At 36.7% G+C, this 14159-nt stretch overlaps 1 protein-coding gene across 12 annotated transcripts in view; it reads right to left on the bottom strand.

Moving 5' to 3' along the window:
- Window positions 1-14159, bottom strand: part of ANKRD28 (ankyrin repeat domain 28) — a 198854-nt gene that overhangs the window by 3786 nt on the left and 180909 nt on the right. For all 12 annotated transcript variants that reach the window (XM_044755168.2, XM_044755165.2, XM_044755166.2 and 9 more), the window contains 7 exons: window positions 13610-13829; window positions 8453-8540; window positions 8280-8363; window positions 7485-7630; window positions 6789-6871; window positions 6268-6350; window positions 4617-4708 (listed from right to left, as the gene is read on the bottom strand). In XM_044755168.2, coding sequence (XP_044611103.1) covers window positions 4617-4708; window positions 6268-6350; window positions 6789-6871; window positions 7485-7630; window positions 8280-8363; window positions 8453-8540; window positions 13610-13829 — 796 coding nt within the window. The remainder of the gene's footprint in view (window positions 1-4616; window positions 4709-6267; window positions 6351-6788; window positions 6872-7484; window positions 7631-8279; window positions 8364-8452; window positions 8541-13609; window positions 13830-14159) is intronic.

Genomic DNA, 14159 nt, shown 5'->3' with positions numbered 1-14159 from the left:
ACTTGGCTGTCAATTCACTTTTCTTTTAGGGTCATAGTCCATTGAGGAAAAACAGTAGATAAACTAAACAGGTGAACTTTTAAAACTCCTAACTCAAAACAAATGTTACCTTTGTAACTGTACCTTTAGCAGAAGACTGACCTTAGCCCTAAGGTACCACAATGTATCAATACAACGAACTGAGTAAAACACTTGGTACCTTGGTTGGTACAAGACTCAGTCTTGAGGATGGAGTGGGAGAGAAGATGGTGAGAGCACACCGTGATGCCAAGTTTCGATTATACCATATGGAACTTTGAAATAGTTCACACTTACTACTTTAAGTCACTTGGAGCCAACAGGTATTTAGCAGCAAATGGTTTCAGTCTAAAGCTTCATTTGTTGTTACACATCTAGAGATTGTTTTCCCTATTAATATATTTATTCATGTTTCAGCATACATGTATATTGTTTCACACATATATAAGTATATTGTTTCTTAAATAGCTGAATAAGCACAAAACAAACATTCATGTAACCACCATCCAGATCAAGAAAGAGAACATTACCAGCATCCCAGAAGCCCCATCTCCCCTACCTAACACTGCTCCTCTTCTCCTCCATAAAGGGAACCACTATCCATCCTGACTTGGGTAGTAAACATTTATGTTTTCCTTTCTACTTGTATTCATAAACACAGTGGTTTAGTTTTGACCTTTTTTTTTAACCTAATATAAATGGAATCATACAGTAGCTATTATTTTATATCTGGCTTCTTTTACTTAACATTATGTCTGTGAGATTTATCCATGTTCTTGTATGTAGCTGTAAGTCAGTTCATTTTCATTCTTATATATTCCATTGTGTGATTATACCATGGTTGAGTTATCCATTCTAACTATTGGGCATTTGGCTGTTCCCAGTTCTTCTGTATATTTTTATCCATGTTATATTAGCCTTGAGAAAGAAACAATAATTTTTTTCCCTTCATCAATTTCCCCCTTTTCAAGGGTCAAAGGGAACAGCTGATGCCCTGGCAAGCTTGGCAGGAAGGACGGAACGGAATGCAGATTTTTAACTAAACCCTATTTGCTCGAAGTGACTGGGAGAATGCCTCAATGCCGGTATTTCTTTCAAGGGCTCTTCTGAAGATCTGAAGGTGCCTGCTGTGCTGCTGCTGATGGTAGGCAGAGCAGCCCATTAGACAGGCCATGAGGCCTTGGAGGAGAGTGGGGGTGGGACAGAATGAGTGTCTCAGGAGTGTTTGCCAGTCAGAAAACGATTAAAAACAGGCTCTTCTCCTCTGTATGGAGTTAGTGTGGTCAGCTAAAGAGAAAGGTAAGAGATGCTTGAGGACAAGGGTCTAATCCATCCCATGCAAGTATATGTTTTGTTTTCTCCAGAAAATTCATGGAAATATCACTTAACCCCATTCTTAGAGCGAATATAGGGATAGGACGTTCTGGGCCCTTCATGTCACCTCTACTTAGACTAGAGAGACTAATTAATAATCAACCCCTGTTGTTATTGGAACAATTTATAAGTGGATCGTTAATTTGAAGTTTAGAATTGATTATGAGATCGGTAGTTACTATGGCTTTTCAACTTTGGACCATGATTACTATTTCACATTGCAAAGTGTGTTCAAAGATATCCAGATCACAGGTGACCTTCATTATCATCTCTTATAGTATCCCTTCCATTTCTTTATAATGAAAAAAACCCCCTAAAATCTTAAAAATGATCAACAAAAACTTGCATATCGACTATTGATTCAGAGCCTCACAATGTGGCCAAATATCTTACATAGGCTAGCGTTTTTAGGCTCCTCATTTTAATCTACATAGTAGCTGTATTTCCAGAAATGTAATTTACTGACAATGAAAGTTTCTTTTAAAGTTAGGTGAGTCTAAACTTGTCTTAGTGAGTGATCTCACTCACTTCTATGGGCTTCTTGACTACATATACTATTGATTCCCAAATCTTTATGTCCTACCTAGATCTTGCTTTTGGGCTCCAGATCCATATATCCAATTACCTACTTGGAGTTTCCACTGAACTTTTCCCATGTCCCTAAATGAACCCAGCTCTTCCTCCTCTATGCCCATCTTAAACAATGGCACTTCCATCCACAGCGCACTCGAAGCTAGGTGACGTTTAACTTCTTCCCTCACCAAGTTTCAATGAGTCCCATCCTAAGATCTCTTAAAAACATCTACATCTTTTCATCTCCAATGCCTCTATCTTAATTCTGGCTACCATTTTCTCTCACCTGTAACTGTTAACTTGTTTTCTTATTTTAATCTTGTTCCCTCTTCAGACTAACTGCTATCTTCCTAATGCACAGATCCTTTGCCACTTGATCTAAGGGACTCTGACATAACTCTATATTTACAGTGCCCTGTTATATCTAAATATGTCTAAATATGCCACTCTCTCTGCTTAGAAAGTTCTCTTCCCAATTTTTACTTGTCCTTTGGATTTTGGCTTAGAAGTCATTTTTTGAGGATGCCTTCCCTGATCCTGCAAGAAAGAGTTCAAACACTCTTATGTGCTCTCAACAGCATTCTAGGTTTATATTTGTCTCCGTTCAAGGCAGTAAGTTGACTTATTTTACACTGTATCTTCAGAACCTAGCAGAGAGCTTGGCACAATCACTCACCCAACAAATATTTAGAGACCCCACCATGGACAGGCACTCTTCTAAGCACTTAGAATATATCAGTGAACACAACTGACAGAGATTCCCTGCCCACATGGAGCTTATATTCATTCTAATGAGGGAGACACAAAATCAACATAATCAAAAAGTAAATTATATACAATAAATTAAAAGATAAGCTCTATGGAAATAAGAAAAAGGAAGGAGTAGGGCAGGTTAACAAGGACTGAGACTGCTGTGGTAGGGGTATGCAGCAGGTCGTAGTGTAAATAGGGTAGTCAGGATAGACTTCACTGAGATGATGAAATCTGACCTAAGATTTGAAACAGGTAAAGGACTGAATCAAAGACTGCTTGAAGGCAGAATGTTCCAGGCAGAGGAAACAGCCAGAACAAAGATCACGAAGCATGTACTTCTTGGGGTAGAGGGGCTGGCATGGTAGAATGGAGTGAGAGAAGAAGAGTAGGAGATGAGGTCACAGAGGTAAAAGGGCAGTGGACCAATCAAAGGCCTTGTGGATCATTATAAGAATTTTAAGTGAACTGAGATTCAGATGGGTAAGATCTCCTCACATATTTTCAAAGGATCAAGGCCAGGGTGGTAGGAGTAGAGGAGAAAAAAGTGGGCATATTTTGGATATATTTTGCAGGTGGATCAAGATTATATGCTGATGGATTGTACACTGGGTATGAGAGAGAAGAGTCAAGGACAACTCTTAAGGTTTTTGTCCTGAGCAACTACAAGGATGGAAATTGTTACTGACTGAAGATCAGGATGGCTGTGCGGAGAAGAGCCTCAGTGGGATAGTGGGGAAGAGTTGAGGGGAGGAGAGAAAGGATCAGCAGTTCTGTTTTGAGCATGTGAGGTTTGAGCTGTTTATTAGACATGCATGTGGTACTGTAAGTTAGGCAGCTGGATCTATAAATATGGAGATCATGAGAGGTCTAGGCTGGAGATGTAAATTTAGGAATTCTCGGCATATAGGTAGTATTTACACCAAGGGACTAAATGAGATCACCTAGAGAGTGAACATAGGTAGGGAATGTGAAAAGAACCAGGACTGAGTCCTAGAGCTCTCCGATATTAAGAAGTTGGGAAGAGGAGGGAGAAACTTCGCAAAAGAAATTGAGAAGGAATAACTAGGAACGTACAAGTAAAACCAAGAAAGTATGAGGTCCTGAGAGCCAAGTAAAGAAAGTTTATCAAGGAAAAAGGAATAAGCAGTTGGGTCAAATTCTGGTACATCAAGTAAAACGAGAACTAAGAATTTACACTTAACATCAGGGAGGTCATTGGGGATCTCGATGAGAACAGTTTTGCAACATGGTGGGGGCAAAGGTATGACTGGAGGAGATTTAAGAGAGAATGAGAGAGAAGAATTGGGGACAACAGGAGAGCCAACTCTACAGTAACTCTGTGTAAACAGGAAAAGAGAAATATGGCAGTAGCTGGCGGGAGTAGTGGGATTAATGATTTTTTAAGATGAGAGAAATAACATTTACATGCTGATGGGAATAATCTGGGAAGATTCCTACAAAAAATTGTTATTACAGGATGCAAAAGCGAAAAATTGCTCAAGTGATAGTCTCAAGTAGGCAAAAGGGGTCAGGATCTAGTGCATAAGTGGGAAGATGAGCTTTAGATAAGAACCTGGCACTTAAGGGCCTTGATAAATATTTGACAGAACAAATTCTTTGAATACTAAGATAAATGTGGGAACACTGAACCAAAGTTAGTAAACACCAACTCTGGTTTAATAGATATGGGAAATTCAGAAGTTCATCTGTTGGATGGACTTTTCCTGTTTCTCTTGCTTTATTGCCTTTGCCACAAGTAAATATTATTCAATATGAATTTCACCTCTCCTCTTTGATAAAAAATATCCAAGTTTACTTTACTTCAAATATGGATCATCAAAAGATAAAAGCCTCTAGAAAGATTTAAGTTAAGGAAAGAAAATACAGAACCTACTCACCGTTTTCATCTACTGCAAGCACACTTGCTCCTTTCCCCAAAAGTTCCTGAACCACCATTGTTAGCCCATTTCGGGCAGCAACATGCAGAGGTCTGGGGGGGAAAAATATTACATATGTACACATATACATATATATGCGCATGCTCTCGTGCATATGTGCACACACAGACACACTCTCTTTTTCAATCCTGGTTGTCAAAGAGCATTTTTGCTAAGTTGTGAAGACCCAGAGAGACAAACTTGAGGCACTGAGTCCTAACAGCAATAAAGATGGGAGTAAGGAACAGCAGAACCAATGTGCCGTGCACTGTCAAACCTTGTCAACGTGCATAGGCTCAGCTTTGGGCAGGTCCCATCAGCAAGTTCCTGCCTTCATCAAAGCTTTTTGTTAGTTTCCTTCTAAGACTCAATGTTTAAAAAGATTTTACCAACTAAACTGAAATCTTAAGTTGCTGTTTTAAGAAATGAGGTTGGCAAATACATATAACAGAATATACAACAAGGGGCTGGCCCCTTGGCCGAGTGGTTAAGTTCACGCGCTCTGCTTCGGCAGCCCAGGTTTTCACCGGTTTGGATCCTGGGCGCAGACATGGCACCACTCATCAGGCCATGTTGAGGCAGCATCCCACATGCCACAACTAAAAATATACCACTATCTACTGGGGGTATTTGGGGAGAAAAAGCAAAAAAACAAAAAACAAACAAACAAAAAAAATGGCAAGCTTTAGCTCACGTGCCAATCTTGGGGGGGAAAAAAAAAAAGAATATACAACAAAAATAGTAAATTGCAATAGCACAAATTCCTATAGGGTGTGAAAACAGTTTACAGGTTCCATGATTGATTTTTTGACACTCAATTGATCTGAGTGATATGTGAACTGTAGGATAACCAGTATTGTAAGATTTTTTCTCTTTACCAAGTCTCCAAGTAGAAGAGCAAACAGAAATCGGGAGAGGACAATGGATGGGAGATGTTGATCTATGCAGTCACCTGAAGGCTGACTGGTCAAATTAAGAACTTGATTCTTTCTGAAATCTCTTTAGCTTACAGACACATATAGATTTTTACCTCATTTCAAATAATGTATTATTCCAGTTGATTTCCATAAAACACACACATTAGTGTTAATTTCTTTCATAAAATTATGGGTAAATGGATTGAGGAAAAACATTATTTCCATTAATAAAGTTTCAGTTCAAAAGCTTTTTTGGTAATATGCCTTTTAATTGTGATTATTTTTAGAAACTGATTTTGTCAATTATGAAAATCATTCTTTACTTTTCAACTGCTTCTGTGACTGAGATTGATTTCAGTGGTCCCATATTAGGGAAAAAATCCATTAATCATGTTTTTTGTGGTGAGGAAGATTGGCTCTGAGCTAACATCTGTTGCCAATCTTCCTCTTTTTAAGACTGTTGCTGAGCTAACATCTATGGCAATCTTCCTCTATTTGTATGTGGGGGTGCCACCACAGCATGGCTTGATGAGCAGTGAACAGGTCTACGCCCAGGATCCGAACCTGTGAACCCTGGGCCACCGAAGCAGAACGTGCAAACTTAACCACCTGTGCCACCAGGCCAGCCCTGCCCCCATTAATAATTTTTACAATTAGAGGTCACAAGGTTGACACTGGACACTGAAAGTACTCACGTTTGCAAGGCTGCATTGGTTGCATTGATGAGGTTTCTATCTGTTATCTTTTCCAGTATTAACAAGGCACTAGTTTCATGACCCTAAAATTATGGGAAATAACTCATAAAAACTTGGGCACCATTAAAGACAAATTTATACACTCAGCACACCCCAACCCTGGTCCATACAATATATATATCACCATACATGTCATGAATTTTCTCGGTTAATGCCTTAAATATCTGTCCAAACGTGTTGGCAGAGTGGGGTTAGCGGGAGAATACAAGAATATTTAAGATTAGACAGATTAAAGAAAGACCATAATATGTTTAGGCTTCTGCTCCAAAATTTACTTGGCCTACTAGAGACTTTAACACACCATGGTGCCTAACAAGTTAGTATTTTTTTTCCAAGAAACCTGACACCAGTGATCATTAGAGAGGTGTGGTTCCTAGCTCTGTTCATTTTAGTGAAGCAAAAACTTTAAATGCCACTGTTGATATCAATAATGAAAACATATCCTTAAAATGTGTACATACCTTGCTGCAAGCCAAATGGAGTGCGGTGTTTTTACTGTTATCTTGTAAAGTCAGATCTGCACTAGCACTGCTAACCAGCATCTCTGGGAGGAAAAATTGCATCAAATTCTTATGTTTATGAACACATATCTTAGATAACTCACTCTAGAGACATGAAGATACAAAGCAAAAATATCCCTCTAGCAAAAACTTAAGTGCAAGAAAAATATCATAATATTATGTAAATTACAGACACTAACAACAGCAACTAACATTTATTTTCTGAGTGCTTACTAAATTTCAAATACTGCCTTAAGTGCTCTGGATTTATAGTAACTTATTTAATCCTCACAACGACCCTACAAAGTAGGTATTGTTATTTTTCTCATTTTATAAATGAAAAAACTGAGGTGTAAGGTCACTTTTAGTTGGCAGATCTAGGACTCACACTCAGTCAGATGACTCCAGAGCCAGCGCTCTTAACCACTATGCTACACTGCTTTACTAAAGCAGACTATTTAATCAGGAAGGGCAAATGAAAACACTGTGGCCCTAGATGACAATGTGGCTGGGAAGAAGGCAAAAGGTTTTAAATCTCAGGAGTGGTGAGATAACTCGTGAAAATTCAGTAAACTAGAGCCAGAAGATTTGGGATCTAAGTTATCCATAAGCACTATACATACTTAGCATAATAAAAGCCTTAAGCAGTTTCTTTACCAACTGTATTAGTTTGTCCATTTTCTGCAGCCATCATGAGAGGTGTTTTCCCAGACGAGTCCACAGAATTGACTTGAGCGTTATGGCTGAGCAGCAGCTGTAAACACTCTACATGGTCTGTGAAGGCGGCTGCATGGAGAGGAGTTCTGAATACAGAAAAATAGAAAGACTTGATTAAATCTGTATGTGATGTACTCTAGAAAAATTATTCCTTAATTTATGACAAGCAATTTTCAAGGGTTTATATATTAGGCTAGAAAAGCACTGCCTGGATACAAATAGGCTTACTAGAGCTTCCTAATTTCTGCCACAGAAATTTCTATTTCTGATAATATAAAAGGTCACTAATTAAGCTGGTATAAATAAGGATAAATTATAAAATTGCTATAGAAAATTACATGATTAAAGGAAATTTTGAAAGAAATAAATCCTGACCCAAATACTGCCATTTATTACAACTGCTGGACTCTCTTCTGGCCTTTATTCCCATTTATAATACTATTAACTTCATTAACAGTGATCTTTGGGTAACAAAGATACCTCTTAAAAAAAAAAAAAAGAAGAAAATCTTCACATTTTACAAGTTTTATAAAAAGAGGAAGACTGGCTAAAAATCATAATATAAAATGCCTTTTATAATGAGGATATAATTAAGATTTTATAGCAATTTATACTTACAAATATAAAAATCAACTTTTAATTAATAATAGGTCTCTGTAAATTCTTCCACACTAGGCTAGTAAAATTTTTTTCCTATTGAAAGTAAAACTATTTCCTACATAGTTGAATTCCTACCTTCCTTTAGAATCTGTGGTGTTCACAATGCTGGCACCCAATGTATCAATTAACATCTCAGCAGCACCTTCATTGTCATTTATCCTGCGTAAGGTAACAAGGTGATCACTTGCAGCAAAGGTGTATGTCTTAAAACAGTCAAACCAAATCTCATTCCTTCCGCCTTTACTTACACAGCACAATGCAATGGACTGAAAGCATTTCCTTCCATTTTCTGGAAAACTTCTTGTTCTAAAAGAAGTTCTACACATGTCTCATGACCTAAATAAGTAAATGAGAATCAGATATTAAAATTCAGAACAGATACTCAAGTGTCCACATATGTCTACACAAATAAGAAAAGCTTTACGTGGATTAAAAATAATCACTTCAATGAACCCATTAAACACGTTTTTAGGAGCTTTGGAATCCAAGTATTACTTCAAGACCTGAAGTATAGTAGCTTCTTATGATAATTTTATAGCAGTTTATTATTGACACAACAAATATTTTTTTTGTGGGAAGAAAAAAGTAGTCTCATTATTCTTTTCCATGGGGACCAGTTAGAGCTATTTGGTCACTATTTTTTAAAATGTCATATTTAAATAGCATAGTATAACTTTCAAAATAATATATACATTTATACAGCATAATTAACTTCAAAATTTAAATATCTTCTGATTACAGTAATGAGCTAATGGTAAAATCTCAAATACTATAGAAGAGTTTTGAGAACAAAAGTACACGTCCTTGTTCCTGCCCCCATCTCCCCGTTCTACTCCAGACTGTAACCACATTACCTTAAGAGTCCCAGAAAATTTCTAGGCATATACAACAGCATGCACACATACTTCCTTTTTAAATTTTTACACAAATAGGACGTTTAGTTCTGCAACTTGTTTTTTACTGAGTAAACTGTTTATGTTCTTCCATAACAGCATATATAGAAACCTTGAATATTTGGAAGAACTTCACAGTACTGAGGGTATTAAATGATTTAATCTCCAATTATGGATTTTTAGGTGATTACTAGTGGTTTGTTTCTCTTTGTTATATTATCAACAATGCTGTAATGAAACAGTCCAGTATTTTTAAATTTATTTATTTTTGCTGAAGATGATTAGCTGTGAGCTAACATCTGTTTTTTTTGTTTTTTGTTTTTGCTTTGAGGAAGATTCACCCTGAGCTAACATCTGTGCCAAACTTCCTCTATTTGTATGTGGATTGCCACCACAGCGTGGCTGCTGATGAGTGGTGTAGGTCTGCGCCCGGGAACTGAACCTGGGCCACTGAAATGGAGTGTGCTGAACATGGCCCACTAGGCCATGGGGCCGGTGCTCCAGTACTTTTTTTAAAAATCAAGAACTTTTGTAGAATAGCTTCCGAGAATGATATTGCTGGGTTAAAGGAAAGGTATATTGACTACTGATAGATATTAGGCCCACAGTTTTTAAAAGCAACTTTGAAAACGGAAAAACCCAAACACATCTTCTTAACCTAGTTTTCAAAGCTGGAGTTTTAGTAAAAATAGTCCAATTGCTGTGCTGAATATTGCAAACGAAATGTTGCTTCTTTTATTTCATTAGTCATTTGGGATCGGCTATAGGAATAAATCAGATTCTTACACAGCTTTTGTATTTATTTCCATGGCTTCATATCTGGCTAACAAGGTAATGCTATATTTCTTTTCTTTTTTAATTACTCTAACATTGTCAAACAACAGCTCAACTTAATTTTTATCCTATAATCGTTTTTACCAAGAAAAGAAAGTAAGTTCAAGGAAACATAATTGTGTTCCATCTTTTGTCAGTTCTTTTTTAAAATCCAGTGGCTCTCAACTGGAGCAATTTTACCCCTCAGGAGACATTTGGCCATGTCTGGAGACATTTTTGCTTATCACAGCTGGGGGCGGGGGAGGAGAGTGCTACTGGCATCTAGTGGGTAGAAACTAGGGATGCTGCTACACATCTTACCATGCACACAGCAGTCTCTCACAACAAAGAATCGTCTGGCCCAAAATATCAATGGTGCTAAGGTTGAGAGACTCGACTCTAATTCTCTTTCTCTCCAAATGTTAACTCGTTACCAAGAAGGAGCCATGGAAAGTTGTCCAGTATTGATTTAAGAGTCTCCTATTTTCCTGGTATTGCAGCTCTCAAGGTGTGGTCTAGAGAACTCTGGGGTGATATTGCAAACTAGTCTTTTCTTAAACTAGCTATTAAAAATTTGCCACTCTTCTCACTAAAAATTTATTTTTTGGAAAATAGTTATTTTTCATAAGAATGTTACAAGAACAGGGAGTAGATTATTATTTTAAAATAAATTAATAAATATCCTTAAACTTGTCAGTTCTAATTTCTAATATAGTAACTATTAACAGCTATAACCCACAGGTCCTGAGACTGAAAGGTTTGAGAATCACTGAGCAGATTGCAGACTGCAAAAAGGGAGTCCTGGGGCTTTTGATTACCTCCAGCAATCAACTACTGAGTCATATCAAGCTACAAACTCTTCACTGTGTCCTAGTTATGAAAGAATAATAAAACTAGTCTCTTCATGTTTCAGAGGGATATACTGAGGATGCTTAGAGCTTTGTAAAAGTTGATAAATTTTTAAAAGGAACATGTGAGATAACGTAAGTACTCACTCAAGTTCTGTGACAGAATGACTATATAGACTGAAAATTTGAATTTTAAAGTTTAGTATGTAAAACCAGTTCTTTTCTAAAATTTTGTCATTACTCCATTTTACTTTTGAAAGAAAGGTTCTTTTCTGTTCTGTTGGAGTGCTTTCAATTTTCTTTTCAGTCACACAATAATTACTAGTCAAAGTAAAACCATTTTACATATTTTACTCTCAGAATGCTAAATTATAAAACAGACTTTTGGCTATACACATGGTATTAATTTTAGACTGCCTGTATAGTCTCTTATTGCATACAGCCAACACACTTGTAATTCCTTCCAGTTCAATTCAGCATCATCACAAGTTTTCTACAGTCTGGAAATTAGACACATCTGTTATGATCTCTAAATGGCAACCAGGCATGTAGTTCGTGCAAAATTTTGTCTCTTGTACCAACCGTGCTTAAAGAGTCTAACTTCAGCAGTGATAGAGGAGGAACTCACTGCAGGCAAAAAGTGTTCTCCATAAAGACCTGATAAGGAACGTTACAGAAGATGGCAACTCTCCAAATGAAAGTTACAGCAGTATATTTACAACCAAATGCTCCACCTGAGGAAAAATGCCTTACTGTGTGATTTTCCCAATGTTTAATTCTCACTCATACAGTGGAAAAAAAAAAACAAAAACAAGGAATAAAGGTCTTCTTCAAAACAGTTTTATCTCACTGACTTCTTAAATAAACAAAATTCCCATCTGTGGATGTTTTCCAACTCTATATTACATGTTTTCAGTTTTTCTTCCACTTGTAAAATGTCAAGTTACGTTATAAAAACAGACCAAACTTCGGGGCTGGCCCTGTGGCCGAGTGGTTAAGTTCACGCACTCCGCTGCAGGCGGCCCAGTGTTTTGTTGGTTCGAATCCTGGGCGAGGACATGGCACTGCTCATCAAACCACGCTGAGGCAGTGTCCTACATGCCACAACTAGAAGGACCCACAATGAAGAATATACACTATGTACCGGGGGGCTTTGGGGAGAAAAAGGAAAAAAATAAAATCTTTAAAAAAAAAACCCAAGAAAACCCCACCAAATTTCAATGGCAAAATATAGTATCTTCTTTGACTTAGGACTAATCTTTGGCCACTTCACTATACTCATGAAATACCATATTAGTGAGTTGAAAAAGGAAAAAAAGTTGAAATCCAAAGGTCTTACAGTTCTCAAAACTGTTCTGGCTAAGAATCTGAGGTAGTAAAAATGAAACTGGCTAAACTAAGCTTTTTGACTTAGTAATATGTTTAAAACGATTCCAGGTTTTTATGGTACTATCAGTACTCAGAGCTGAAGGATGACTAATAGTAATCACAGGACAATCCTCAAGAAGAGACCAAAACTTTCTTACAGCCAAAGAATATAACTCTCAATTCTGGCACAAGGATTAACATAAAAATTTAAATTTTGCATCTAGAAAATACTTATGAAAACATTTAATTAAAGTATAATTTTGCACGCTTCAGATTTCTCCTCTTTCACAGTAACTCAACATTATTTGTCAAAATGGCTTCCAGTGAAAAAACCATGAAGCAGCATATTATAGAAAGATAGAAACCTCAACTCTGTGGGAAGGCACTCAGATGAATTTTAAAACAGATACTATACTTATTTCTTTAAATAAGTGGATATTTATATAAAGAGGCAATTTATATTTTCTTTACATTTTGAGATGAAGTTGCTAGAACTGTGTTAGAACGAGTTTTGAAGATACGCTCTCACAACTAATATTAATCTGAAAGCTGCATCAAAATTCATAACAAATTTTAAAAACCCCCTCATATTCCTGCTAAAGCCCTAAGCACAAACTTTGACAGGACTGATGTTTATACTGTCTATAACATACCTGAATGTTTTCTAAGATGATCAAATACATGGCCCTACACAAGGAAAAAATTAACATCTCTCAACATGCCTCATTACTTAAATTATTTTAATCAGTGACTTTCATAAGCTCAAATCCATTTTTAACATCTACAACCTTAAAAATACCTTTATAATTCTCTGAGTGACCTCTAGTGAGCCCACCCGTAAAAGGACTGGACCTAACTGTGACCGTGAGCCTCTAGGAAGCTGAGAGGCAGTCTGTTCTAATCATGCAGCAAAGTTAACTTACCCATGAGAGTTTCTAACTTCCTGAAGTTTCTATTTCTATGATCTGCTAGGATTTTATTCCCTTAAAACGGTGAGCATACATGTTACTGTTGATACAAAGGATCTTACTTTGCAATGTGCTCAGAAAATATACACAGATTTCAGTTTAGAATGAGATGTATTTTCATTGTTTCTCCTACTTTTGCCATTTTTTCCTAATACAAGTGCATTTAGAAAGTAAAAGAACATAATCAAAATACAAGCATACATTATATAAAAGACACTGGAAACATTATAAAAGTACCTTAAAAACGCAAAATACTTGAAGCAAAGATCTGAGAAAACTTTCAAACTTAGTGATAGCTTATCTCAAAACATCTTTGACAACCAGTGTCTTGGCTTTAGCATGATAAGGGATAGGAGTAAGCTATAATAACATAGATTATTCCTAGGCTTCCTACTAATCTTAAACTTTGCCTTATAAATACATCATTCTCATGAATATCAGAATGTTTTATAGTTAGTTGTCTCTGCTTGGTAAAGAACAGGCATTTAATGTATATTTGTATCTGTATACTTAACCATTGTAGCAAGCCCAGTGAAGTGCTGTATATCCATGATTGTCTGCTATGGCTGGATTTGCATCCACAGATGCTGCCGACTGCAGAAGGGCTCCAAGAACACCAATGTGACCACAAGCAGCTGACAAGTGTATAGGTGTCCGGCCCCTGCTATCCCGAAATAAGCACTTAGCACCATGTTGAAGTAATGCATCTACACATTCTTCATGGCCTGTAACTGCCTGAAAGAAAAATTATTTGCATGTAGTTGAATATATTATATTGGACACTATGTGCCAATTATAGCTAATTAAAAATGTTTAAAGTCCATATTCCCCATATCCTTCCAATCAAGGCACTCATCATTTTTGAGTAGTTCAGTATTTTTGTTGGAAATGGCTTAAAAATTTAGTTAAAGCAGTAACTTTGTCAAAATACAAGTAGTATGAAAAACAGGAATAGAGGAACCTAACAATTCAATAAAAATAATATTTCAAAAGTGAAAAAAGTTAAGACAAAAACGTGTAAGAAAATAGTTGTGATAACGGAAAAAAGTAAAACTGACATTAACT

The sequence above is a fragment of the Equus asinus genome, chromosome 21 (genome assembly GCF_041296235.1).
Source record: "Equus asinus isolate D_3611 breed Donkey chromosome 21, EquAss-T2T_v2, whole genome shotgun sequence".
Lineage (NCBI taxonomy): Eukaryota > Metazoa > Chordata > Mammalia > Perissodactyla > Equidae > Equus > Equus asinus.
The sequence above is the reverse complement of the archived record's forward strand: the minus strand, read 5'-3'. Positions and strand labels throughout refer to the sequence as shown.